A 25553-nucleotide genomic window follows, 5' to 3' on the forward strand; every position below is an offset into this window, starting at 1 on the left:
TTATATATTCTGTCTAATAGTGACTATTTAAGATGAAAAATTTACTTCTCTGATGCAGTTTTGGTTATCATTTTATTCAGTAAAGCGGTTTTACGCCGTACCAGTTCAATGGATGACACTGGGGAGACAGTCTGGTATTTGGCCCTCTGTCTGCTTCTGGCCTGGCTAATAGCTGGGGCAGCGTTATCGAAAGGAATCAAATCTTCAGGAAAGGTAAGACAACTAAACAATTGATAAAGTACACATTTCTGCAACAATAAAATTAGAATTTCTGAATCATTTGTGAAGTGGGCTAGTTTATCTCACAGGTGATTTTACCAGTGACTCTTTGAAGTGGGAGATCTATAATTCATGAGCACTTTAGGCCCAGGGAGACCTGAAGATCTTTCTCCTGAGTGAAAGAACACAGCAATTCCACCAAACCCCTGAAATGTGCCCCTCATTCGAAGGGTTTCAGTTACTGATTCAGGGATTTTGGGTGAATTTTCAATTGCTCTGAAAGGCTGGACAAGAGATTAGGGTAATTAATTTATTGGAGAAATAGTTGAGAAAATGTTAGAGCAATGTGGAGAAAGAGCAAGGGATTGCGACAAACTGGAATTCTCTTGGAAAGAGCTGGTGCAATATTTATGGTTAGAATGGCCTTCAGTGCTGTACTGTTCTAATTCCAGACTGATTCCAGGGATGGCGGGATGTCAAGAGGAGAGGATTGATCTCGCTGGAGTTCAGAAGAATGAGGGGGGATCTCATCAAGACTTATAAAATTCTAACAGGACTAGACAGGGTAGATGCAGGGATGATGTTCCATATGGTGGATGTGTTCAAACCAGGGGTCACAGTCTGAGGATTCAGGGTAAAGCATTTCGGACAGAGATGAGGAGATATTTCCTCATGCAAAGGATGATGAGCCTGTGGAATTCATTACCACAAGAAGTAGTTAATGCTAAAACATTGAATATATTCAAGAGGCGGCTAGATATGGTACTTGAGGCAAATAGGATCAAAGATTATGGACAGAAAGCAGGATTAGGCTATTGAGTTGGATGACCAGCCATGATTGTGATAAATGGCAGAGCAGGCTTGAAGGGCCAAAAGGCCTCCTCCTGCTCCTATCTTCTATGTATCTATGTTCTGATCCCTGGGCATGATACAAATAAATTTGAACAACGTTATAGTATTTAAATTTAGGTGCAATGTGCAGATCAGTGTTAAATGTAGCTTTCATGTAGCTATCAATCCTCCAATGTTTTCTGATTTATTCTCTGCAGTTTACCATTCAATTGGATTCAATACTGTAAATGTTGTACCAGTAATACAGGAATATCTAATAAGCTCCTCTCTATGGTCAGGTGGTTTATTTCACTGCGACGTTCCCTTATGTGATTCTGACCATACTCCTGATCCGAGGTCTTACCCTGGAGGGAGCCTATAAAGGAATTGAATTCTACATTGGAAGCCAGTCGGACTTCTCCAAACTGGCTGACGCTGAGGTAAACACACCAGTACAATCCATACAATCGCAGCTTTAATTTTCAATCAAACTATTTTTTGTTTCATTCATTATTCTTGCATACTTCAGGGCTGAATTCTCCGATTTGGAGACTATGTCCCCAGGCCGGTGTGGGAATAGTGGTGCTTTACCCCAGGAGAACGGCCTGGCGCAAAATGGCCACCAATTTTGTTTTGCTGGGGGTTAGCAGCGAGGCAGCGTGGAGCACCCGGCTCTAGCTTCCGATACTGCCTGGAGAATTGCCGGGTCCGTGGCCAAGCAGGCGCACAACAGCGGCCTGCATCGGCCACGCCATGCTTCATGGCCGATGCCGCTCGCGGACCCGTCCCACAAAATAGTCCCCGCCTTCGGCCGGCTTGCGCTCCCCGGACTGTCCCACCACAATGCCCCCAGCCCTGAACATGTCCACCCATGCCCGCGGATCGGCCCTCCCGCTACTGTGGCAGCGTTGGACTGAGTCCGCAGCCACCACGCCAACTTTCCAACAGCTGAGACCACACATGTCCCACGCCGTTGGGAACTCGGCCAGACGGGTGCAGTGCCTCGTGGCGGCGGTCCTCAGGCAATGGTCTGATGCCGTGGATATGTGGCGCGGCGTACTCTGCTTAGTACGAGTACCCCGCTTTGGAGGGCCGGAGCATCACAGATGCGGCGCCACCCCGATTCTTCTGGGAATTTGGATTCTCCGGTCCGTCGCTGAACGCGATTTAATATCGGCAACCGGAGAATCCAGCCCAAGATGTTCGTTTTAAGAACTGTTCAAACATGAGTAAAATAAATCCAGTTTTTGAAACAACCAGACAAAGTTTTAATTGAAAGCTTGCGATCAACTATGATTAAGTATGTTTATAACTTTTAACATTTTGATGTTGACATTTTGAAAAGGTTGGAAGGGGGAGAATGGAAACATAGGCTACGGAATTCTCCACCCTGCAGCGTCACGTTTCTACCCCACCCCTCCCGGCGGGATGGATGGTATTATTTTTACGATCATGTGAGGACGGATCAACTGGCTTCCGTCTTTTCCACTTGTTATGGACAGGAGGGGGGTTAACTTAAAACAGCCCTCATTTCTCCCCTCACTACCCATCTAAAGACAGAAATAAAAGAGGGACAATGGAAAGGAAGGGGTACAGGGTGAAACCACAGTTTAACAAATTGTTCTGGTATTGCATGAGCCCAGAATTCAGAATGAAAGTCCATTGGCAGGGAGACCTGTCTTTCCAGAAGCGAGGAAATCCATTATGGAAAAAGGCACATAGAGTCAAATTCGTCTTTAAGGTGGACATACGGAAGTTTCAATGTTCACGGTATAAATGAGGGCCAGAGTTTGAAATTTAGGCTGACATATTTCGGCAGCTACCTGTTAGGTGGTAAGATGGTCGACAGAGACAGGCTGCTTGCCTGAAGTCCTGTTTTTCTTCTGAGGTCAAACAGTGAGGGAATGCATAATTCAAAAGCTAAATAATTAAAGAAATTCAAACAGCTCAAGTCTCAGTCATGTGGCAGGGTGCCTTTGGGTTGAGGTATTCAGCTAATGTGGTCCCCTGTGAAAACCCATTGTGCTTTTGAGCAGGTAACTGTAGAACTATGAGTGCAGCTTTGGAGATAAGGAGTTACAAAAAAATGTCTTTCCCCAAAGCTGGCTGGGGAAGAATTATCGTCTACTATCCTGTTTGGTTAGAATGTTGCATTGTGGAAGATTTGGGGGTGTTAACGTTGGTATGCTTTCAAACTTTAGAAATGTCCAGAAATCAGTATGTGATCAGCTTAAGTCATTTTATCAGCCCAGCAATTAACCATTTTGAAACCCCCCCCATTGCTCGTTCTACTGTTAGTGTGATTAACACGCCTCCATTTAAAGGACATGTGCTTAACACTGGTTTGGCTCTGTATCTGTATCTATGCTCAGGAGTCGCCAGGTGCCATCAGAGACACCGTCAAAAGTTATCAAGGTCAAGTTCACAGCAATAAGTCTTAACACCGATCAGTAAGTCTAAACAATTAGTGTTTATTATAACAGATATAATAAATACTCATGCACACGCTAAAAGACTAATACTTATTTCTACTATTAAACGACTAAATGGACTAAAAGGGGCAGCAGGGTAGCATGGTGGTTAGCATAAATGCTTCACAGCTCCAGGGTCCCAGGTTCGATTCCTGGCTGGGTCACTGTCTGTGTGGAGTCTGCACGTCCTCCCCCTGTGTGCGTGGGTTTCCTCCGGGTGCTCCGGTTTCCTCCCACAGTCCAAAGATGTGCGGGTTAGGTGGATTGGCCATGCTAAATTGCCCGTAGTGTCCTAATAAAAGTAAGGTTAAGGGGGGGGGTTGTTGGGTTACGGGTATAGGGTGGATACGTGGGTTTGAGTGGGGTGATCATGGCTCGGCACAACATTGAGGGCCGAAGGGCCTGTTCTGTGCTGTACTGTTCTATGTTCTATGTTCTAAATGCTTATCTAAGTAGGGACCAGCAAGGTCAGGGGACAAGGCCTTTGTTCCTTTCTGGACTGCACCTTCTGTTCACTAATAGTCAGCAAGAGTATAAGCAATGCCTGGGTCACGTAGCGATCGTTGTTTTGGCACTTACTGAAAGATGGCTGATGCTCAACGGCCGGTGATGAAAGACAGGATTTGGAGGCTGGGGTCGGAGTCAGGATGCAACAGCCTAGGCCGGAGTCTGGAAGCAACAGACCGAATCATGTGCTTGACCTTTTTATAGGTCCCAGAGGTCCGTGCCCCTTGGGGCGGGCTCTTTCACCTGCTAGGTATCAATTGGGTCTTTCCCAATCGATATCATTCGAATTCCCCTATCCTGGAGTCGTTCCTCGATGGCGGGGGGGCGGTTCCTAGGGGTCATTGACCTGGGTTCTCTGGCGCCATTATGGCTGGGCAGCTATAGAAAGTATCAATCGATACTTAAAATGTTTCTATTGTATCTGGGACTGGGCCGGTATCATCTCATTAGTATGCAGATTGCTTTCCTATTTGCACCTTTGGCTGAGTCTCTGCACCTGCCTTGAAACCGGTTTTTACGAGTGTCTCACTGTTGAAAGCTTCTTTAAGCTGTTTGTCCTTACTATGGCTGTTTTTCCCTGCAGTCTTAGCAGTTCTCCATTTTGAATACTGGTGTCCATTTTAGAGGGCTACACCCCCCCCCCCCCCCCCCCCCCCCCCCCGCCAAAAAAAAGAATTTCGGATACAAGGCTGAGATGTAATATATATATGTAGTTATTCTTCCTGTACCATGGATGGGACTTGGAGAAAAATGATCCAGTCATGGGGTAATCCTGACTGTATGCCCTCTAACCATTCAGTGACAGTGGGATTCTCTTGTCGCGCTGGCGGCACACCCCTGCTGGTGGTTTTCCCAGCACCACGGGCTGGCTTCAATGGGAAATAACATTGACAGTGGCAGGAGCAGAGAATCCCGCAACCAGCAAATGGTGCACTGCTTCCCGCTGCTGACAAACACGTGGCTATGAGGCCGGAGAATCCCATCCGTTACCTTTAGGCACTAGTGGTACAGTAAAGCCCCCATGACTGTGGGTGGTAGGCTGAGGACATTAGATTTATTGTCACGCCTGCTTGCCAGAGTTTGCGCCGGCTGACGCGTCATATGACGTCAGCCGCGCATGCGCGGATTGGAAGACTCCAACCCGCGCATGCGCGGATGACGTCATCGCGCATTTTCGCGAAACCCGCGCATGCGCGGGCCGGGATGCCCCTCAGCCGCCCCGCGAAGTGATACAGCGGGGCAGCGGAAGGACAAAGAGTGCACGGGTATCGGACCCGCTGCCCACGATCGGTGCCCACCGATCGTGGGCCCATGGCACCCTTGGCATGGCCGTGGTACTGCCGTGCCAATCGGTGCCATGGTTTTAAAAATCAGCAGTTTACGGCCGTTTTTATGAACGGCCAGACCAGCTGTGTTTGCCGTTCGTAAAAACAGCCGTAAAGGGCTTGGAACTCGGCCCATCGGCCAGCTGTGAATCGCTGCTGGCCGTAAAAAAACGGCGGCAGCGACACGTATTGGGATTCGGGCGTGGGGGGGGGGAGAATAGCGGGAGGGCGTCAGACTAGCGTGGCCGTAAAATTTTATGAGCCCCGCTATTCTCCGCACCGTCGTGAGTGCGGAGAATTGCGCCCTACGTTCTCTCTCTGGAGCTGAATTGCAACTGATTTATGATCACCCTGCGAGTAATGGAGGCACCTCGCACAGGGATCACTAAAATAGGGGGACACCTCAAAGGGACCCCTTGCTTAAAGGGTCCTCTCCCACAGAATCTTCCACACAGAACCTGCACCACCCTGCCCCCCCCCCCCCCCCCCTCCTCCCCCCACACCCTTGTCTGGAAGCTGGAGAGCAGTCCAGATAGGGCAGTGAGAGGAATTACAGCTGTAACACTTAGCTTGAAGATCCACATGCTCATTCTAGAAGAATAACTGTGGCCTGCACCTGGTTACCACAGAACCATTAGCTGCAAGCCATTCACAGCTTTCGAGCAGTGGCCTGTGATTGACAGCTTCTACAAACCATCCGCAGCTTTGATTCATTCATCTCCCTTCACGGTTCAGTGGCCTAAGTGGTGAAGCCCCATTGTTTGTGAACATTGCCTACATCAAAGACTAATAAGTGCGGTGAAATCTCATGCTTGAGTGATTGGAATCCACTGAGTATTTAGAACCCACTTACCTCTTTTTTGACATGGATCCCTCTGGGGCATCCCCCTATTACAGGCATCCCAGGGGGGAGGTGCTACTATAGGTCCCCGTGGAGGGGCCTCCTATTACAGGTGTCCCTGGGGGGGGGGGGGGGTCTCCCTATTGGAGGGATCCCTGTGGATGTACCCCTATTACAGGCATCACTGGGAGGGGGATGGGGAAGTCCCTAATACCTAAAACCGTAATACAGAGCTCCCTTGGGGGATTCTCCTATTACAAGGGCTCCTGTAGGGGTCTTCCTATTACAGGAGTCCCTGGGGGATCCCCGTTCCCTGGGGAGTGCGGGGGAGGTTTAGCACGGCTTGTCTGGTACAGGAGACATTGGAAGGCAGTGCAGTGTTTGGAGGGCTGGGGGTAATTGGTGACCCTCAAAAGGGCTGAGATGGCCATGCTGATAGAGACTACAAGTGATCCGCGCCCACATTGATTCCTGGCTGCGGGAACTGGAGAATCATGGGTGGCAGGAGCACAGTGCACCGGGCCCACTAGATAGATGCAAATAGGTCATTAAGAACCATTTGCATTCATTTACATCTCCCCGCTGATATGCATTGTGGAGCTCATTCACGCCACCAGGAGAGGCTCGGTGCATGAGTGTGGATTTGCCCCCGGTGCACAAGTCTCTGTTCCATCGGGGAACGCATTCAGGCCTCCTGGGACCGGGAAACTCACCTACAAAACTTTTTTAAATTTAAAAAAAAATATTTTTATTGGCATGTCCCATATTTATAAACAGTTGTATATATACACATCACATTTTTCTCGCCCGTGCTAATTTCCTTTATTATACAGAGAGGTTTAGTTTGTTCTTCGTTTATCTGACCCTGTGTGCATTTTGTTGCCCTCTGGATCAGTTCCTCCCCCTTCCCCGTTGCCCACCTCCCCCCCCCCCCCCCCCCCCCCCCCCCCCGCCACCCCGCCACCCCCCGGGTTGTGCAGTCTTTTGCTACCTCATCTATCTTGGTGTTTTTTTTTTCAAATTCTTATTAGCTTACTCCTCGTTGCTGGCCTCAAACAGGTTTTGGAACAGACCGACAAACTGCCCCCCAAGTGTCCAGGAAGCCTTCCTCTGACCCTCGGATGGCGTAATTAATCTTCACCAGGTGGAGAAATTCCAAAAGGTCAGCAAGCCAGTCTGCAGCTGTGGGTGGTGCTGCCGATCGCCAGCCGAGAAGGATTCTCCGGCGTGCGATTAGGGAAGCGAAAGCGAGGCCGTTAGCCCCCTTCCCCATGTGTAACTGGCTGCTCCGATACCCCGAAGATTTCCACTATTGGGCATGGCTTCACCCTCACCCCCACAACCCTGAACATTGTTTCGGAGAAGGCTACCCAGAACCCAGCAAGCTTCGGACAAGCCCAAAACATGTGGGTGTGGTTGGCCGGACCCCTCTGGCACCGCTTACATTCATCCTCCACCTCCGGGAAGAACCTGTTAGAACATAAGAACATAAGAACTAGGGGCAGGAGTAGGCCATCTGGCCCCTCGAGCCTGCTCCGCCATTCAATGAGATCATGGCTGATCTTTTGTGGACTCAGCTCCACTTTCCGGCCCGAACACCATAACCCTTAATCCCTTTATTCTTCAAAAAACTATCAATCTTTACCTTAAAAACATTTAATGAAGGAGCCTCAACTGCTTCACTGGGCAAGGAATTCCATAGATTCACAACCCTTTGGGTGAAGAAGTCCGTCCTAAACTCAGTCCTAAATCTACTTCCCCTTATTTTGAGGCTATGTCCCCTAGTTCTGCTTTCACCTGCCAGTGGAAACAACATGCCCGCATCTATCCTATCTATTCCCGTCATAATTTTAAATGTTTCTATAAAATCCCCCCTTCATCCTTCTAAATTCCAACGAGTACAGTCCAGTCTACTCAACCTCTCCTCATAATCCAACCCCTTCAGCTCTGGGATTAACCTAGTGAATCTCCTCTGCACACCCTCCAGTGCCAGTACGTCCTTCCTCAAGTAATGAGACCAAAACTGAACACAATACTCCAGGTGTGGCCTTACTAACACCTTATACAATTGCAGCATAATCTCCCTAGTCTTAAACTCCATCTCTCTAGCAATGAAGGACAAAATTCCATTTGCCTTCTTAATCACCTGTTGCACCTGTAAACCAACTTTCTGTGACTCATGCACTAGCACACCCAGGTCTCTCTGCACAGCGGAATGCTTTAATATTTTATCATTTAAATAATAATCTTGTTTGCTGTTATTCCTACCAAAATGGATAACCTCACATTTGTCGACATTGTATTCCATCTGGCAGACTCTAGCCCATTCACTTAACCTATCCAAATCCCTCTGCAGACTTCCAGTATCATAGAACATAGAACATAGAACGATACAGCGCAGTACAGGCCCTTCGGCCCTCGATGTTGCACTGACATGGAAAAAATCTAAAGGCCATCTAACCTACACTATGCCCTTATCATCCATATGCTTATCCAATAAATTTTTAAATGCCCTCAATGTTGGCGTGTTCACTACTGTTGCAGGTAGGGCATTCCACGGCCTCACCACTCTTTGCATAAAAAACCCACCTCTGACCTCTGTCCTATATCTATTACCCCTCAATTTAAGGCTATGTCCCCTCGTGCTAGCCACCTTCATCCGTGGGAGAAGGCTCTCGCTGTCCACCCTATCTAACCCTCTGATCATTTTGTATGCCTCTATTAAGTCACCTCTCAACCTTCTTCTCTCTAACGAAAACAACCTCAAGTCCATCAGCCTTTCCTCATAAGAATTTCCCTCCATACCAGGCAACATCCTGGTAAATCTCCTCTGCACCCGTTCCAAAGCTTCCACGTCCTTCCTATAATGAGGCGACCAGAACTGTACGCAATACTCCAAATGCGGCCGTACTAGAGTTTTGTACAACTGCAACATGACCTCATGGCTCCGGAACTCAATCCCTCTAACAATAAAGGCCAACACACCATAGGCCTTCTTCACAACCCTATCAACCTGGGTGGCAACTTTCAGGGATCTATGTACATGGACACCGAGATCCCTCTGCTCATCCACACTACCAAGAATTTTACCATTAGCCAAATATTCCGCATTTCTGTTATTCTTTCCAAAGTGAATCACCTCACACTTATCCACATTAAACTCCATTTGCCACCTCTCAGCCCAGCTCTGCAGCTTATCTATGTCCCTCTGTAACCTGCAACATCTTTCCGCACTGTCTACAACTCCACCGACTTTAGTGTTGTCTGCAAATTTACTCACCCATCCTTCTGCGCCCTCCTCTAGGTCATTTATAAAAATGACAAACAGCAACGGCCCCGGAACAGATCCTTGTGGTACGCCACTCGTAACTGAACTCCATTCTGAACATTTCCCATCAACTACCACTCTCTGTCTTCTTTCAACTAGCCAATTTCTGATCCACATCTCTAAATCACCCTCAATCCCCAGCCTCCGTATTTTCTGCAATAGCCGACCGTGGGGAACCTTATCAAACGCTTTACTGAAATCCATATACACCACATCAACTGCTCTACCCTCGTCTACCTGTTCAGTCACCTTCTCAAAGAACTCGATAAGGTTTGTGAGGCATGACCTACCCTTCACAAAACCATGCTGACTGTCCCTAATCATATTATTCCTATCTAGATGATTATAAATCGTATCTTTTATAATCCTCTCCAAGACTTTACCCACCACAGACGTTAGGCTCACCGGCCTATAGTTACCGGGGTTATCTCTACTCCCCTTCTTGAACAAAGGGACCACATTTGCTATCCTCCAGTCCTCTGGCACTATTCCTGTAGCCAATAATGACCTAAAAATCAAAGCCAAAGGCTCAGCAATCTCTTCCCTGGCTTCCCAGAGAATCCTAGGATAAATCCCATCCGGCCCCGGGGACTTATCTATTTTCACCTTGTCCAGAATTGCCAACACTTCTTCCCTACGCACCTCAATGCCATCTATTCTAATAGCCTGGGTCTCAGCATTCTCCTCCACAATATTATCTTTTTCTTGAGTGAATACTGACGAAAAGTATTCATTTAGTATCTCGCTTATCTCCTCAGCCTCCACACACAACTTCCCACCACTGTCCTTGACTGGCCCTACTCTTACCCTAGTCATTCTTTTATTCCTGACATACCTATAGAAAGCTTTTGGGTTTTCCTTGATCCTACCTGCCAAAGACTTCTCATGTCCCCTCCTTGCTCGTCTCAGCTCTCTCTTTAGATCCTTCCTCGCTTCCTTGTAACTATCAAGCGCCCCAACTGAAACTTCACGCCTCATCTTCACATAGGCCTCCTTCTTCCTCTTAACAAGAGATTCCACTTCTTTGGTAAACCACGGTTCCCTCGCTCGACCCCTTCCTCCCTGCCTGACTGGTACGTACTTATCAAGAACATGCAATAGCTGTTCCTTGAACAAGCTCCACATATCCAGTGTGCCCAACCCTTGCAGCCTACTTCTCCAACCAACACATCCTAAGTCATGTCTAATGGCATCATAATTGCCCTTCCCCCAGCTATAACTCTTGCCCTGCGGGGTATACTTATCCCTTTCCATCACTAACGTAAAGGTCACCGAATTGTGGTCACTGTTTCCAAAGTGCTCACCTACCTCCAGATCTAACACCTGGCCTGGTTCATTACCCAAAACCAAATCCAATGTGGCCTTGCCTCTTGTTGGCCTGTCAACATATTGTGTCAGGAAACCCTCCTGCACACATTGTACAAAGAATGACCCATCTAATGTACTCGAACTATATCTTTTCCAGTCAATATTTGGAAAGTTAAAGTCTCCCATAACAACTACCCTGTTACTTTCGCTCTTTTCCATAATCATCTTCGCCATCCTTTCCTCTACATCCCTAGAACTATTAGGTGGCCTATAGAAAACTCCCAACAGGGTGACCTCTCCTTTCCTGTTTCTAACCTCAGCCCATACTACCTCAGAAGAAGAGTCCCCATCTAGCATCCTTTCCGCCACCGTAATACTGTCCTTGACTAGCAGCGCCACACCTCCCCCTCTTTTGCCCCCTTCTCTGAGCTTACTAAAACACCTAAACCCCGGAACCTGCAACAACCATTCCTGTCCCTGCTCTATCCATGTCTCTGAAATGGCCACAACATCGAAGTCCCAGGTACCAACCCATGCTGCCAGTTCCTCTACCTTATTTCGTATACTCCTGGCATTGAAGTAGACAGACTTCAAACCACCTACCTGAACACTGGCACCCTCCTGCGAAGTCAAATCTGTGCTCCTGACCTCTATACTCTCAATCTCCCGTACCCCAAAACTACAATCCAGGTTCCCATGCCCCTGCTGAATTAGTTTAAATCCCCCCAAAGAGCACTAACAAATCTCCCCCCCAGGATATTGGTGCCCCTCAGGTTCAGATGTAGACCATCCTGTCTATAGAGGTCCCACCTTCCCCAGAAAGAGCCCCAGTTATCCAGAAATCTGAATCCCTCCCGCCTGCACCATCCCTGTAGCCACGTGTTTAATTGCTCTCTCTCCCTATTCCTCATCTCACTATCACGTGGCACGGGCAACAACCCAGAGATAACAACTCTGTTTGTTCTCGCTCTGAGCTTCCATCCTAGCTCCCTAAAGGCCTGCCTGACATCCTTGTCCCCTTTCCTACCTATGTCGTTAGTGCCAATGTGGACTACGACTTGGGGCTGCTCCCCCTCCCCCTTAAGTATCCTCTGCACTTTTCGCTTTACCACTCATCTTAGTGTCATCTGAAAACTTGGACACATTGCCCTTGGTCCCCAACTCCAAATCATCTATGTAAATTGTGAACAATTGTGGGCCCTACACGGATCCCTGAGGGACACCACTAGCTACTGATTTCCAACCAGAGAAACACCCATTAATCCCCACTCTTTGCTTTCTATTAATTAACCAATCCTCTATCCATGCTACTACGTTACCCTTAATGCCATGCAACTTTATCTGATACAGCAACCTTTTGTGTGGCACCTTGTCAAAGGTTTTCTGGAAATCCAGATATACCACATCCATTGGCTCCCCATTATCTACTGCACTGGTAATGTCCTCAAAAAATTCCACAAGATTGGTTAGGCATGACCTGCCCTTTATGAACCCATGCTGTGTCTGCCCAATGGGACAATTTCTATCCAGATGCTTCGTTATTTCTTCCTTGATGATAGATTCCAGCATCTTCCCTACTACCGAAGTTAAGCTCACTGGCCTATAATTTCCTGCTCTCTGCCGACCTCCTTTTTTAAACAGTTGTGTCATGTTTGCTAATTTCCAATCCACCGGGACCACCCCAGAGTCTAGTGAATTTTGGTAAATCATCACTAGTGCATCTGCAATTTCATTCGGGTTCTGGTCAGGTGCGCTCTGTGCACCACTTTGAGCTGTATTAGGCTGACCCTTGGGTAGGAGGAGTTCACCCTGCTCAGTGTTTCGCTCCAGTGTCCCCATCCTACCTCTGACCCCAGTTAGACCTCCCATTTTTGTCTGGTCTCGTCCAGTGGAGTCTGGGCTCTGTCCAGTAGCTGCCCGTATATATTCCCATATAGCCCCCCCTTCTCTTTGCTTGTGCCTATCAGGTCCTCGAGTAGCGTGGTTTCTGGGGCCTCGGGGTACCCTAACATCTTTGCGGAGGAAGTATTTGTTTGGAGATGCCTCATTTCCTTTCCTTTTGCTAGCCGCCACTTCCTCGTCAGTTCGTCTAGTGTCGTCAGTCTGTGCCTTACGTCCCCGACCGTCAATGTGCCCCCGCCCTGCCTCCATCTATTGAAGGTAGTATCCAGCATGGTTGGGGGGTAGGAATTTGAGATTGTCGCATATGGGAGCCATGGGGGACATTTTGGCTATCCTGAAGTGTTGTCTCAGCTGGATCCACGCTCTCAGTGTGGCCGCTACCACTGGGCTCGCTGTGTAACTTGTTGAGGAGGATGGGAGTGCTGCTGTGGCCAGGGCCCGGAGGGTTGTTCCTTTACAGGATGCCACCTCCATTTGTACCCAATCTGTGTCGGGTTCTTGTACCCATCCCCTCACTCTTTCTGCCGTTGCTGCCCAGTGGTAGTATTGTAGGTTTTGTAAGGCCAAACCCCTTTGATTTTCCTTCTTTACAGTGTCTGTTTGGGAATTCTAGGGTTCTTATACCCCCAAACAAACACCATGATCAGACTGTCTACTTTTTGGAAAAAGGCCTTGGGGATGAAGATCGGAATGGATTTAAACAGGAATTTGATCATCTACACTCTCCCCACCAGGGAGAGTGGGAGTGAGCCCCACCGTTGATGGTATTTTCATACTTCCTCTACCAGGCTGGCCAGGTTCCACTTATGGATCTGTGTCCAATCTCTGAATATCTGGATCCCCAGGTAGCGGAATCTGTTCTGGGCCGTTTTGAACGGGAGCCCCTCCAGCTCTCTCCCTCTCCTGTTTGGGTTCACTGGGAATGCTTCGCTTTTGCCCAGATTAGGTTTGTACCCCGAGAATGTTCCAAACTCTTTCAGTATTTGTAGTATTGCCTTCAAACCCTCCTGTGGCTTTGAGACATAGAGGAGCAGGTCATCTGCATAGAGTGAGACTCTGTGCTCTCTATCGCCTCTCCGGATCCCCTTCCAGCAAGGGGTTCAATCGCTAGCTAGATGTATTCAGAGCTGGTGGTGTTAGTTTGGACACTCGCTTTGGGAGTGTTGTACAGGAGCCTCACCCAGGCGTTGAACCCCACTCCTAGCCCAAACGTTCCAGTACTTCGAGGAGGTATTTCCATTCGACTCTGTCGAAGGCCTTTTCTGCGTCCAGGGAGACAATCACCTCCAGTTTTCTCTCCCCGGAGGGGGTCATTATTACGTTCAGCAGCCTCCTGATGTTCGCTGTGAGCTGCCTACCCTTGCCTACCCTTGACAAAGCCTGTTTGGTCCTCTGCGACCACCTCTGGTACACAGCCCTCCAGCCTTTTGGACAGGACCTTTGCAAGTACTTTCGCATCAATGCTCAGCAGTGAAATATGTCTGTATGACTCACATTCTGTCAGGTCTTTATCTTTTTTTGGTATCAGTGAAATTGCGGCCCGCGCTAGCGTGGGGTCAGGGTGCCCCTTGCCAGTGAGTCCGTGAACATGTCTCTTAGGTGTGGGGTGTTATACGCCAGGGTTTAGAGAACCCCAAAGTGTATCATGGAGTTCATCTGACCCACAACTTTTACTGGATTGTGGTATGGGGAGCACACAGCCCACTTTACAGGTGTGGTACAGCAGAAATGGAAAAGTATTTTTTAAAGCAAAATAATGTTTATTCTATGAACACGAAACTAAAACACACCCTACAGCAAACAACCTAAAATGAAAGTAAAAGGCTGACAGACAACCCAGATCCACCCACTCTCTGACATCACTGCAGTTATAAACACCCATTTCTTAAAGGTACTCTCACATGACACCTGTCCCCCAAGGAAACAAAATAAACCATCAACTTCAAGATGGTTTCATTTTTCACTTTTTCACCATCCTTTAAACAGTAAATATACTTTTTTGTTTCAAAAAACAACACCAGCAAACAGATATAATAATATCATCCATGTTTGTTCTTCTTCCTCCAACTGAAATCCCTCACGATCGACAGTCTCTTTGAACAAGAAGGCCGCTGCACGATCTGCCCAATTCTCTACGCCTCGGCATTTCTCTTTAAAGTCAAATACTTTAGTTCAATCTGATCACAGAGACCCTTGTAATTCTCCAATACATGAGCATTGATTATCACAGCTTTTAGGCAGTCAAATGCCTGTTGAAAGTCCGCTGTCCATTAAAATTTTCGACGTTTCTTCAGCAAGTCCATCAGTGGAGCAATCACGCTACAAAACTTTTGCACAAATGTTCGATCAAATCCACTCATGCCAAGAAATCGCATTATTTCCCTTTGTTTCGAGGGTATTGAAAACTCCTCAATAACTGTTGGTTTCACATCCCATGTGACCATTCGACCCTATCCAATTGTATGGCCAAGGAAAGTGACTTGGGCTTTTCCAAATTCACGTTTGGCTAGGTTTACCACCAAACCCGCCTCCTGAAGTTGATCGAATAACTCCATCAGATATTTTAAATGTTCTTTCCATGTCTGACTGAAAGTTACCAGATAGTCGATGTATACCGCACAATTGGGTAATACTAAAACGACTTTGTTAGTTAACCGTTGAAATGTGGCTGGGGCGTTTTTCATGCCAAATGGCATAAGTTTGAATTGGGATAGACCATCTGGAGTCACAAAAGCTGAAATCTCCTTCTCCCATTCGGATAAAGGTACCTGCCAGTAACCTTTAAGTAAATCCAGTTTGGAAATAAAAGCTGATTATCCCACTTTCTCAATGCAATCCTACAAATGTGGCATAGGATTAGCTGCGATTTTGTGGATCTGCAGGAGCCTTTTTGCTGCAGCCGTTCCGTTCGTGAACACCACCCAGCCATTGATTTATGTGGACCACCTACAATATTTTGACTTTAGCTACTTTCTGTGTTAGCAAATTCCTCAGGCCGACCATTCTTTTGGTGAAGAGGTTTCTCCTCATCTCTTTCCTAAATGGTCTACCCTGTATCCTCAGACAGATGCCTGGTTCTGGACCATGAGGAACATCTTTCCTGCAGCTACCCTGTCAAGACCTGGTAGAAATTCATAGGTTTTTATGACATCCCCCTTCATTCTTTTGAATACAATCCTAACCAACTCAATCTCTCCTGCCATCCCAGGAATCAGTCTGGTAAACCTTCTCTGCACTCCCTCTACAGTAAGAAAATCCTTCCTCAGATAAGGAGATCAAATCTGCACATAATATTCCAGGTGTGGTCTCACCAAGACCCTGGGCGGGATTCTCCCCTAACCGACGGGGCGGGGGGTACCGGTGTATTGGAGTGGCGTCAACCACTCCGGCGTTGGGCCTCCCCAAAGGTGCGGAGAAAGGGCCAGGCCCTCACATTGAGGGGCTAGGCCCGCGCCGAAGTAGTTTCCGCTCAACCGGCTGGCGTGAACGGCCTTTGGCGCCACGCCAGCCGGGGCCGAAAGGACTTCGCCGGCCGGCGTAAGTCCGCGCATGTGCCGGAGTTTCAGCGGCTGCTGACATCATCCTGGCGCATGCACAGGGGAGGAGGTCTCTTCCGCCTCTGCCATGGTGAAGACCATGGCGAAGGCGGAAGAAAAAGAGTGCCCCCATGGCACAGGCCCACCCGCCGATCGGTGGGCCCCAATCGTGGGCCAAGCCACCATGGGGGCACCCCCGGGGTCAGATCGCCCCGCGCCCACCCCCCCAGGACCCCAGCTCCTGCCCGCGCCGCCAATCCCGCCCAACTTTCATGGTCATCATTAGACGTTTAATTCAAATTTCTATTCAATTGAAACTTCACATTCTGCAGTGGTGGGATTTGACCTGGATCCCCAGGGCATTACTCTGGGTCTCTGGTTTACTAGTCCAGTGACAATACATCTATGCCGCCACCTCCCTCGCTGCACATTCATCTCTCCTAATTTATGGTGGTTCAGTTAAAAATTAGCCTTCCCGTGTTTGCTACCAAAATGGATAACGTCCCATTTACCCTATTATACTGTATCAGTCTTTCATTTGCCCACTCACTCAACTTGTCCAAATCACACTGCAGGATCTCTGCAGCTTCCCCACCCAACTTTCTGTCATCTGCAAATTTGGAGCTATTACATTTAGGGCGCGATTTTCCGGCCTTGTTACACTCACACTCAAGCGAAACGAGGCCGGTGAATATCAGGAGAGGCCAATAACGTGATCCACTCCAGGCGCCAAACAATTTGCTACAATCTGTAGCGTGGTGAGAGACCAATTATCACCATTTGGGTCCCACTTCCATACAATTAACCAGAGCCACCCCTTATCCAATGGCCTCCTGTCATTCTCAGTGGCCTCCTCAGCAAGTGCTCACGCTGGCGCCGATTAGTATTCCTTTTTAAAAACATGAACCTGGCAGAAGGGCTTCTGTGGGGAGATGAGGAGGTGAGTAGCCATCTTTGCTCATAGACAAAGAGCAGGGAGGCTCTGGGCATGCTGTCCCTGTGCTTGATGAAGGGTGGCGGACCCTCAGTGGGGTGGGGGGGAACCCTCTGCAGGGGTGGGCCACCAGGGGGGCAACTGCTCGCTGCACCACCATACCAACTCTTGGATCATGTGTACCTGTTCTGGGAGCAACCCTTTTCCCTGCCTGTCTCCCCCACCGAATACAGAGGCCTCTCACCGTTGAGCTGAAGGCTATACCTCTGGGGCATTGGCAATCATGGTTAAGTGAGCACTTCCCACATGCCAAGTGGGTGTGCCATGTAGCATGTGGGAGTCATTGCCTAGCATCCCAATCAGACCATGGTGCCCGGATACTGTGCCTGAATACTGCGGGAGGCAACACCACAAACGCAGCAGTCCTTGTGGAGACAAAGTCCTGTCTTCACATTGAGGATACCCTCCATTGTGTTGTGTGGCACTACCACCATGCTAAACGGGGTAGACTTCGAACAGATCAAGCAATTCAAGACTAGCATTCATGAGGCGCTGTGTCCTGTTAGCAGCAGCAGAATTGTACTCAACCACAATCTGCAACCTCATGGCCAGGCATCTCCCGCTCTACCATTACCACCAAGCCAGGGGATCAACGCTGGTTCAATGAAGAGTGCAGGAGAGAATGCCAGGAGCAACAACAAGTATATTGAAAAATGAGGTGTCAACCCGGTGAAGCTACAACATGGGACTACTTGCCAATGTGCCAAACAGCATAAGCAGCAAGTAATAGACAGACTAAGCGATTCCACAACCAACGCATCAGATCTCAGCTCTGCAGTCCTGCCACATCCATCCTTGAATGGCGGTGGACAATTAAACAACTCACTGGAGGAGGAGGCTCCACAAATATCACCATCTACAGTGATGGAGGAGCCCAGCTCATGTGTGCAAAAGACAAGGCTGAGGCATTCGCAACAATCTTCAGCTAGAAGTGCTGAGTGGATGATCCATCTCAGTCTCCTTTGGATGTCGCCAGCATCACAGATGTCAGTCTTCAGCCAATATAATCCACTCCACGGGATATCAAGAATCGGTTGAGGCCACTGGATTCTGAAAGGGCGATGGGTCCTGATAATATTCCGGCAATAGTACTAAATCTTGTGCTCCAGAATTTGCCACATCCCTGGCCAAGTTGTTCCAGTACAGCTACAACACTGGCATCTACCTGGCAATTTGGAAAATAGCCCAGGTGTGTCCTGTACACAAGAAAGTGGATGAGTCCAACCCAGCCAATTACTGTCCTTTCATTCTATTCGCCATCATCAACAAAGTGATGGAAGGAGTCATCAACAGTGCTATCAAGCGATATATACAGCAACAACCTGCTCATGGATGCTCAGTTTGCGTTCCGGCAGGGTCACTCAGCTCCTGACTTCATTATAAACTTGGTTTAATCATGGACAAAAGAGCTGAATGCCAGAGGTGAGGTGAGAGAGATTGCCCTTGACATCAAGACAGCATTTTACCGAGTACGGCATCAAGGAGCCATCGCTAAACTGGAGTCAATAGGAATCAGGGGGAAACTTTCCGCTGATTGGAGTCATACCTGACACAAAGGAAGGTGGTTGTGGTGGTTGGAGGTCAATCATCTCAACTCCAGGATATCACTGCAGGAGTTCCTCAGGATAGTGTCTGAGGCCCAACCATCTTCAGCTGCTTCATTAATGACCTCCTTCCATCATAAGGTCAGAAGTAGGGATGTTTGCGGGTGATTGTACAATGTTCAGTACCATTAGTGACTCCTCAGATAATGAAGCTGTCGTTGTCCAAATGCAGCAAGACCTGGACAATATCCAGGCTTGGGCTGACAAGTGGCAAGTTACATTCGTGCTACGCAAATGCCAGGTAATGACTATCTCCTGTAAGAGAGGATCTGACCACCGACCCTTGACATTCAATGGCATTACCATCGTTGAATACCACAACAATCAACATCCTGGGGGGTTACGACTGATCAGAAACTGAACTTTACTAGCCATATTAATACTGTGGCTGCCAGGGCAGGTGAAAGACAAGGAATCCTACGGCATGCAACTCACCTCCTTACTGCCCAAAGCCTATACTCCGTGTACAAGGCACAAGTCAGAACTGTGATGGAATACTCCTCACTTGCCTGGATGAATGCCGCTCCAACAACACTCAAGAAGTTTGATGTCATCCAGAACAAAGCAGCCCGCTTGACTGCTCCTCATTCCACAAACATTCAAACCCTCCGCCACCGAAGAACAGTGGCAGCCTTGTGTACCATCTACTAGGTGCTCTGCAGTAACTAACCAATGTTCCTCAGACAGCACCTTCCAAACCTACAACCACTACCATTTAGAAGGACAAGAGCAGCAGATACCTGGGAACCCCAGCAGCTGGGGGTTCCCCTCCAAGTCACTCACCACCCACAATTGGAAACATATTAGCCTTCCTTCAAGTCATTGGGGCAACATCCTGCAACTCCCTCCCTAACAGCACACTGGGTGTACCTACACCGCAAGGACTGCAGCAGTTCAAGAAGGCTAACTCACCACCACTTTCATAAGGGCAACGAGGGATGTGCAATAGTTGCTGGCCTAACCAGCGACGCTCACACCTCGTAAATGAAAAGAAATTGACTCCATGATAAGCTCATTCATTGGAGAGGATCCGTTCAGCTCTCTGTTAGGCAGGACTGTGACACGGTTGAGGATGGGAGGAGAATCAGTCTGCCCTCAAAACATGTCATCATCATTCTCCTGCAGAGTCAGGGAATTTAGTTTTATGGCCTGACCATGAACCTGGGCACCATCAAGAAATCCTACTGCTGGCACCACAGTTATGATGAGAAGTCACACGCCACAGCGTGAGTGTTCCCCACTCAGTGCGTCTATATTTCTTGAGCATATGTGGACCTTGACCTTCCTCCTCCTCCTTCCTGGGTTGGCCCTCGCCACCCTCCTTCTCATCCGAGGAGACGTGTTACCGCCGCACCTCCTCCTGTTCCAGCAGGGTCAAGCTGGGCTCAGCTGCAACGCCAAGTTGTTGAGAGCGCAGCAGACCACCAATTGTGTGGAATACCCACTGGGGGCTATATTGGAGGGCACCCTCACACCGGTCCAGTCATCGGAACCGCATCTTCAGGAGTCCAATCGCCTGCTCGGCCAGCACATGCACTGAAACATGAGCCACATTGTAGGAGCGTCTGCAAGTGATGATGCACTGGCACCATCAGTCACATCCAGAGCCGCCCCCTGTCCTCGAGGAGCCATCTCTCCTGGTGTTGCACTCCCTCAAAAAATGATTGGTGCTGCATTATGCCATGGGGCCCACAGGGCCATGTGGGTGCCGTCAATAATATCGAGTACCTGAGTCTAAATGGGCAAAGCCCATGGCCCTGGCATCCTGGTTCGCTTGGTCCCGGTTCAAGTACATATGGACCCTCGCTTAATGGACCTCTGTCATCTCTCTTATGCATTTGTGTGTGGTTGATTGGGAAATGCCACACAGGTCACTGGAGTTGCATTGAAATGAGTCATTTACACATAATTTCAGAGCGGCGGTAACTTTATGGGCTACAGGGAGTGGGTGTGCTCCTTTTCATGTGGTGCCAGCTCTTGCAGAACCTGACAGATGTGGTCCACTATCCCTCGGGACTGACACAGTCTTCCCCACACTGAAGCTCCGACATCTGCAGGTACGCTGTTCAATGCCGGAAGACACTTTGCCAGTAATATCTTCTACAAGGCTCAGCATTTGTGATACTGCTCCCAGAACAGCTGTGGGCCCAGCCTCTCCCTCCTCTCCCTCCGCAGGGCGCTGGTCCTGGCCGCGTGCAGTGTGCTCCCTCGCCGAGGACATCTGGCCGTGAATGTAGACACCGAAAAGGGATAGGCAGTCAAGATGATGACCCCATTTGTCACCCACTGCCTGAACATGTTGATAGCGGATTTGGCCAGGAACAAGTTCACGAGGGGTCCTCGTCCTTTCTCGCTCCTGTCCACATCGGGTGCCCATAGATCAGGAGCTTGGGGCTGAAGTATAAACAAAACTGCAACAATTTCTTTTTTAAATAACAGATGAGGGCAAGCAACCTTAAACAAATTATATACACATGATCCACAGATTCCAAAAGGACAGACAGATTGGGAGTCCATTAACCAATAAAATCTATGGTTGTATGGGACTGCTAAATGCAACATCTGATGATAAAAGGGAGGACTCCTTTGGAGAAGGACCTCCAGTGGAGAACCTCTGCCACTGGACGGAAACTAGGCTCGCCAAGGCCTGGCCGGTCGATAGGTGAGGACAAGGGAGTGGAGGGCATGCAGCAGCAGTGCATACAGGAAACCCCCCTGTACAGTGTGCAAGTTCTCGATCCTGCTCACCCCAGTAGCCACAGCCCATCCCTCCACCAGCCACTCAAAATGGTATTGGTGGAGGCGTGGGTTCCTGAGCAGCGGCTTCCTGAGGACAGCCACAACTCCAGACAGGGGGGAGCTGCAGTGCGGTGTGACCATGTTCCAGACTTTGAGTAGGTCCTGGTAAAAGACAGGCATCAATTGTAAGGAGCAGGTCAATGAACAGGAGCTGCATGTCATTGTTTAGGCCATGCACCTGGCAGAAGAAATATGTTGTCAGGGGACACAGGGGCTCGATGTAGAGATATCACTGCAGGGTCGGAAGGCGGAAAGTTGGCACCAGAGTGTCAAGTTTCACCAGCATCTGACTGCCCTCCTTAAGCGGGAGAATTTAGAACTCAGTGACTCAGTGCAATCTATTCTTCCAGAAGAACTGTTTAATTATTCTCTGGATGTTTGTGACAAAATCAGAGAGATGGGTCAAAGTGACCAGACGGTACCACAACATGGAGGCAATCACCTAGTTGATAACCAGAACTCGGCCCCTGTAAGGCAGCACTCAGAGCAGTCCTGGCCAGCAGCTCAAGCGAGTGGTGACCTTGGCCTCCAGCTCCTACCAGTTCGCTGACCAAGATTCATTAGCCAGGCAAAGATGGTACAGACGTCCGATCCACTTGGCCCAGTTGATCACAGTTCGTGAAGATGATGAACGCGTCATCAGCATAAGTTGAAAGGACTACCTCAATGCTGGGCCTACGCAGAATCCCGACAACCTTCTTAGCAAGAGTTACAGAAAAGGCTTCACACAGATAGAATATAGTGGGCCACACAAGCGGCAGTCCTGACACATGCTTTTCCAGAGCGAAGGAACACTGCCAGGCCCATTAACCTTAATGAGACAATCTGCGGTAGCATACAGATGTCAGATCCAGGCGACAAAGTGTGTCCCAAACCCGAATGACTGCTGTGTTTCGAATTATTTGTGATCCACCCTGTTGAACACCTTTTCCTGTTCAAGAGACAGGAAGGTGCTTGACAGACCAGCTCTCTGGGAATGATGGATCATATCCCGAACCAGGTGGATATTATTGTGCATTGTTTGACCCGGGACCATGTAGAACTGGTCAGGGTGCATTATGTGGTCCAGACGGTGCCGAGGCAAGGAGACATTGTCTTGGTGAAGATTTTGTAGTCCGTTCCGAGGAGGGAGACCGGGCGCTAGTTCTTTAGCAAGCCGAGATCTCCTTTCTTGGGCAGCAGGGTAATTACAGCCCTATGCCAAGAAAGAGGCATTTCCCCAGTCATTATACTTTCATAGAACATAGAACATAGAACAGTACAGCACAGAACAGGCCCTTCGGCCCTCGATGTTGTGCCGAGCAATGATCACCCTACTCAAACCACGTATCCACCCTATACCCGTAACCCAACAACTCCCCCACTTAACCTTACTATTAGGACACTACGGGCAATTTAGCATGGCCAATCCACCTAACCCGCACATCTTTGGACTGTGGGAGGAAACCGGAACACCCGGAGGAAACCCACGCACACACGGGGAGGACGTGCAGACTCCGCACAGACAGTGACCCAGCCGGGAATCGAACCTGAGACCCTGGAGCTGTGAAGCATTTATGCTAACCACCATGCTACCGTGCTGCCCCTGACACCATTGCGGCTCTTGTTTTTCCCGTAGACAATGCTAGTCGCTCCATAGGATGTCCCAGGATGCACTGAAGAACTCCACAGTTAGCCCAGTCAGCTCTGGGACTTGCCCCTGGAGAGTCTGTTGAGGGTACTGGTCAACTCCCCAGGCTGATAGGGACATCACGATTTCCGGTGCCCTTCGGACCACCTGCGTCAGGTCCTCCTACAAATCTCTGTAAACATCCTCGCTGGATGAATCTGGACAGAAGAGGGCAGTGTTGAAGTTCCAAACGTGGGACCTGATGCCCTCTGGATCTGGGACAAGAGATCCATAGTCAGCCAGCAGCATAAGGAGCTGCTGATGGACCATGTTTTTTTCCAGCGAGTTGAAGAAGGGGGGCCGAGTCCAGATCTCGTTGCTGGACGAGTTGCAGGTCCCGCAGTGCACCGTTCCTCTCTCTGTACACCAGCTGCCGGGCCGGATCCTCATCAGGCTGACCAAGATGTGAGTCCAAGATGCGTGGGTTTCCTCCGGATGCTCCGGTTTCCTCCCACAGTCCAAAGATGTGCAGATTAGGTGGATTGGCCATGCTAAATTGCCCTATGTGTCCAAAATTGCCTTGGACTCGGCGTTATTCACACTCGAACCATTAAAAGAGTCAGAACTTGACTCCAAATAAAGCACACTAGAATAACTGAGGGACAAATTAAAGGGCAGCCCTTTAAAGGGACACTGCCTGAAATAAAACCAAATCGCAAATAAAACTTAACATCAAATTGAATTGTGATTTAAAAGGTCAATAAAGGATCCCAGGCCCGACGGGCCACCATGCACAGAGAGCCGCAATGGTGCCCGTGGACACTGCAAGCTCCCCTCCGGGGACACCCGGCTGTGAATGTAGCTATAGTAGAGGGTCAGGCATCCGGGTTGGACCAACCCCTCAGTTGCCCGTTGCCTGGACCTGTTTATTTGAAGTTTGCCCAAGCCCAGGAGCAGATATCATAGAATTTACCATAGCATTTATAGTGCAGAAGGAGGCCATTCGGCCCATCGAGTCTGCACCGGCTCTTGGAAAGAGTACCCTACCCAAGGTCAACACCGCCACCCTATCCCCATAATCCAGTAACCCAACCCAACACTAAGGGCAATTTTGGACACTAAGGGCAATTTATCATGGCCAATCCACCTAACCTGCACATCTTTGGACTGTGGGAGGAAACCGGAGCACCCGGAGGAAACCCACGCACACATGGCGAGGATGCGCAGACTCCACACAGACAGTAACCAAAGCCGGAATCAAATCTGGGACCCTGGAGCTCCGTATGGTAGCACAGTTGGTAACACAGTTGCTTCACAGCTCCAGGGTCCCAGGTTCGATTCCGGCTTGGGTCACTGTCTGTGCGGAGTCTGCACGTTCTCCCGTATCTGCGTGGGTTTCCTCCGGGTGCTCCAGTTTCCTCCCACAAGTTCCGAAAGACACGCGATTAGGTAATTTGGGCATTCTGAATTCTCCCTTCGTGTACCCGAACAGGCGCCGGAATGTGGCGACTCGGGTCTTTTCACAGTAACTTCATTGCAGTGTTAATATAAGCCTACTTGTGACAATAAATATTATTATTATTAGATTCACAAGGTCATCCTCCTTCTCCCCTGCCCCTCTCTGGACCAGATGCCCGTTGACCAGGAACGTGGGTCTGAAATGCAAACAAAACTGTGACAAAGTGTTTTTCAAACGACTAAGAAGGGGCTCAGAACCTGCTTCCAATCAATGGCATTGACATTTAATTTCATTGACACAAGGGTCAGTTGCATTTCAGGCAAATGGCTGCCTTTTATGGCAGGCAAGACTGATTCCAGTGAAACCTGCAAATAGCATGACAAGAACATTCTTAGAAGATACCCTCATTCTCCCAAGTCACAAAGGCTGCAGAGTTTACAAGCCTTCCATCAGCCACAGCCATTAACCCCAACACTAATTCCTGACAGTCAAACTTTCCTGACAAGCGATTTTGAACTTCATGCAGCGAAACCCCTCTGTCCTCACAGTGCTGCCTGAGTATAGGGTTCAACTCACACTGCAGTCGCCCTCCCTCCAGTGAGAGGGACTTCATGCCTTCTGAAGCCGAGATGCATCTCGTTCCTGAGTCCCCCACTTTTTCCTTACAACCTGGCCGCTCGTGGAACCAAACCCATCTCAAAGTCGCACCCCACTGCTGACCCTTTGTATTCACCTCCTTCACCCACTTTCCAACTCCCACTATGGAAAGACGTTCCTTCAGTGACGATTTGGTCACAGGCCCAGCAAGGAGCAAGCCGGA

The 25553-nt window shown here is 49.0% G+C and overlaps 1 protein-coding gene across 1 annotated transcript in view; it reads left to right on the top strand.

The window, feature by feature from the left end:
* Nucleotides 1–25553, top strand: part of LOC119951479 (sodium- and chloride-dependent neutral and basic amino acid transporter B(0+)-like) — a 160468-nt gene that overhangs the window by 90531 nt on the left and 44384 nt on the right. Inside the window, exons 7-8 of the mRNA XM_038774689.1 lie at nt 81–213; nt 1350–1490. Coding sequence (XP_038630617.1) covers nt 81–213; nt 1350–1490 — 274 coding nt within the window. The remainder of the gene's footprint in view (nt 1–80; nt 214–1349; nt 1491–25553) is intronic.

Source organism: Scyliorhinus canicula, chromosome 17 (assembly GCF_902713615.1).
Source record: "Scyliorhinus canicula chromosome 17, sScyCan1.1, whole genome shotgun sequence".
Lineage (NCBI taxonomy): Eukaryota > Metazoa > Chordata > Chondrichthyes > Carcharhiniformes > Scyliorhinidae > Scyliorhinus > Scyliorhinus canicula.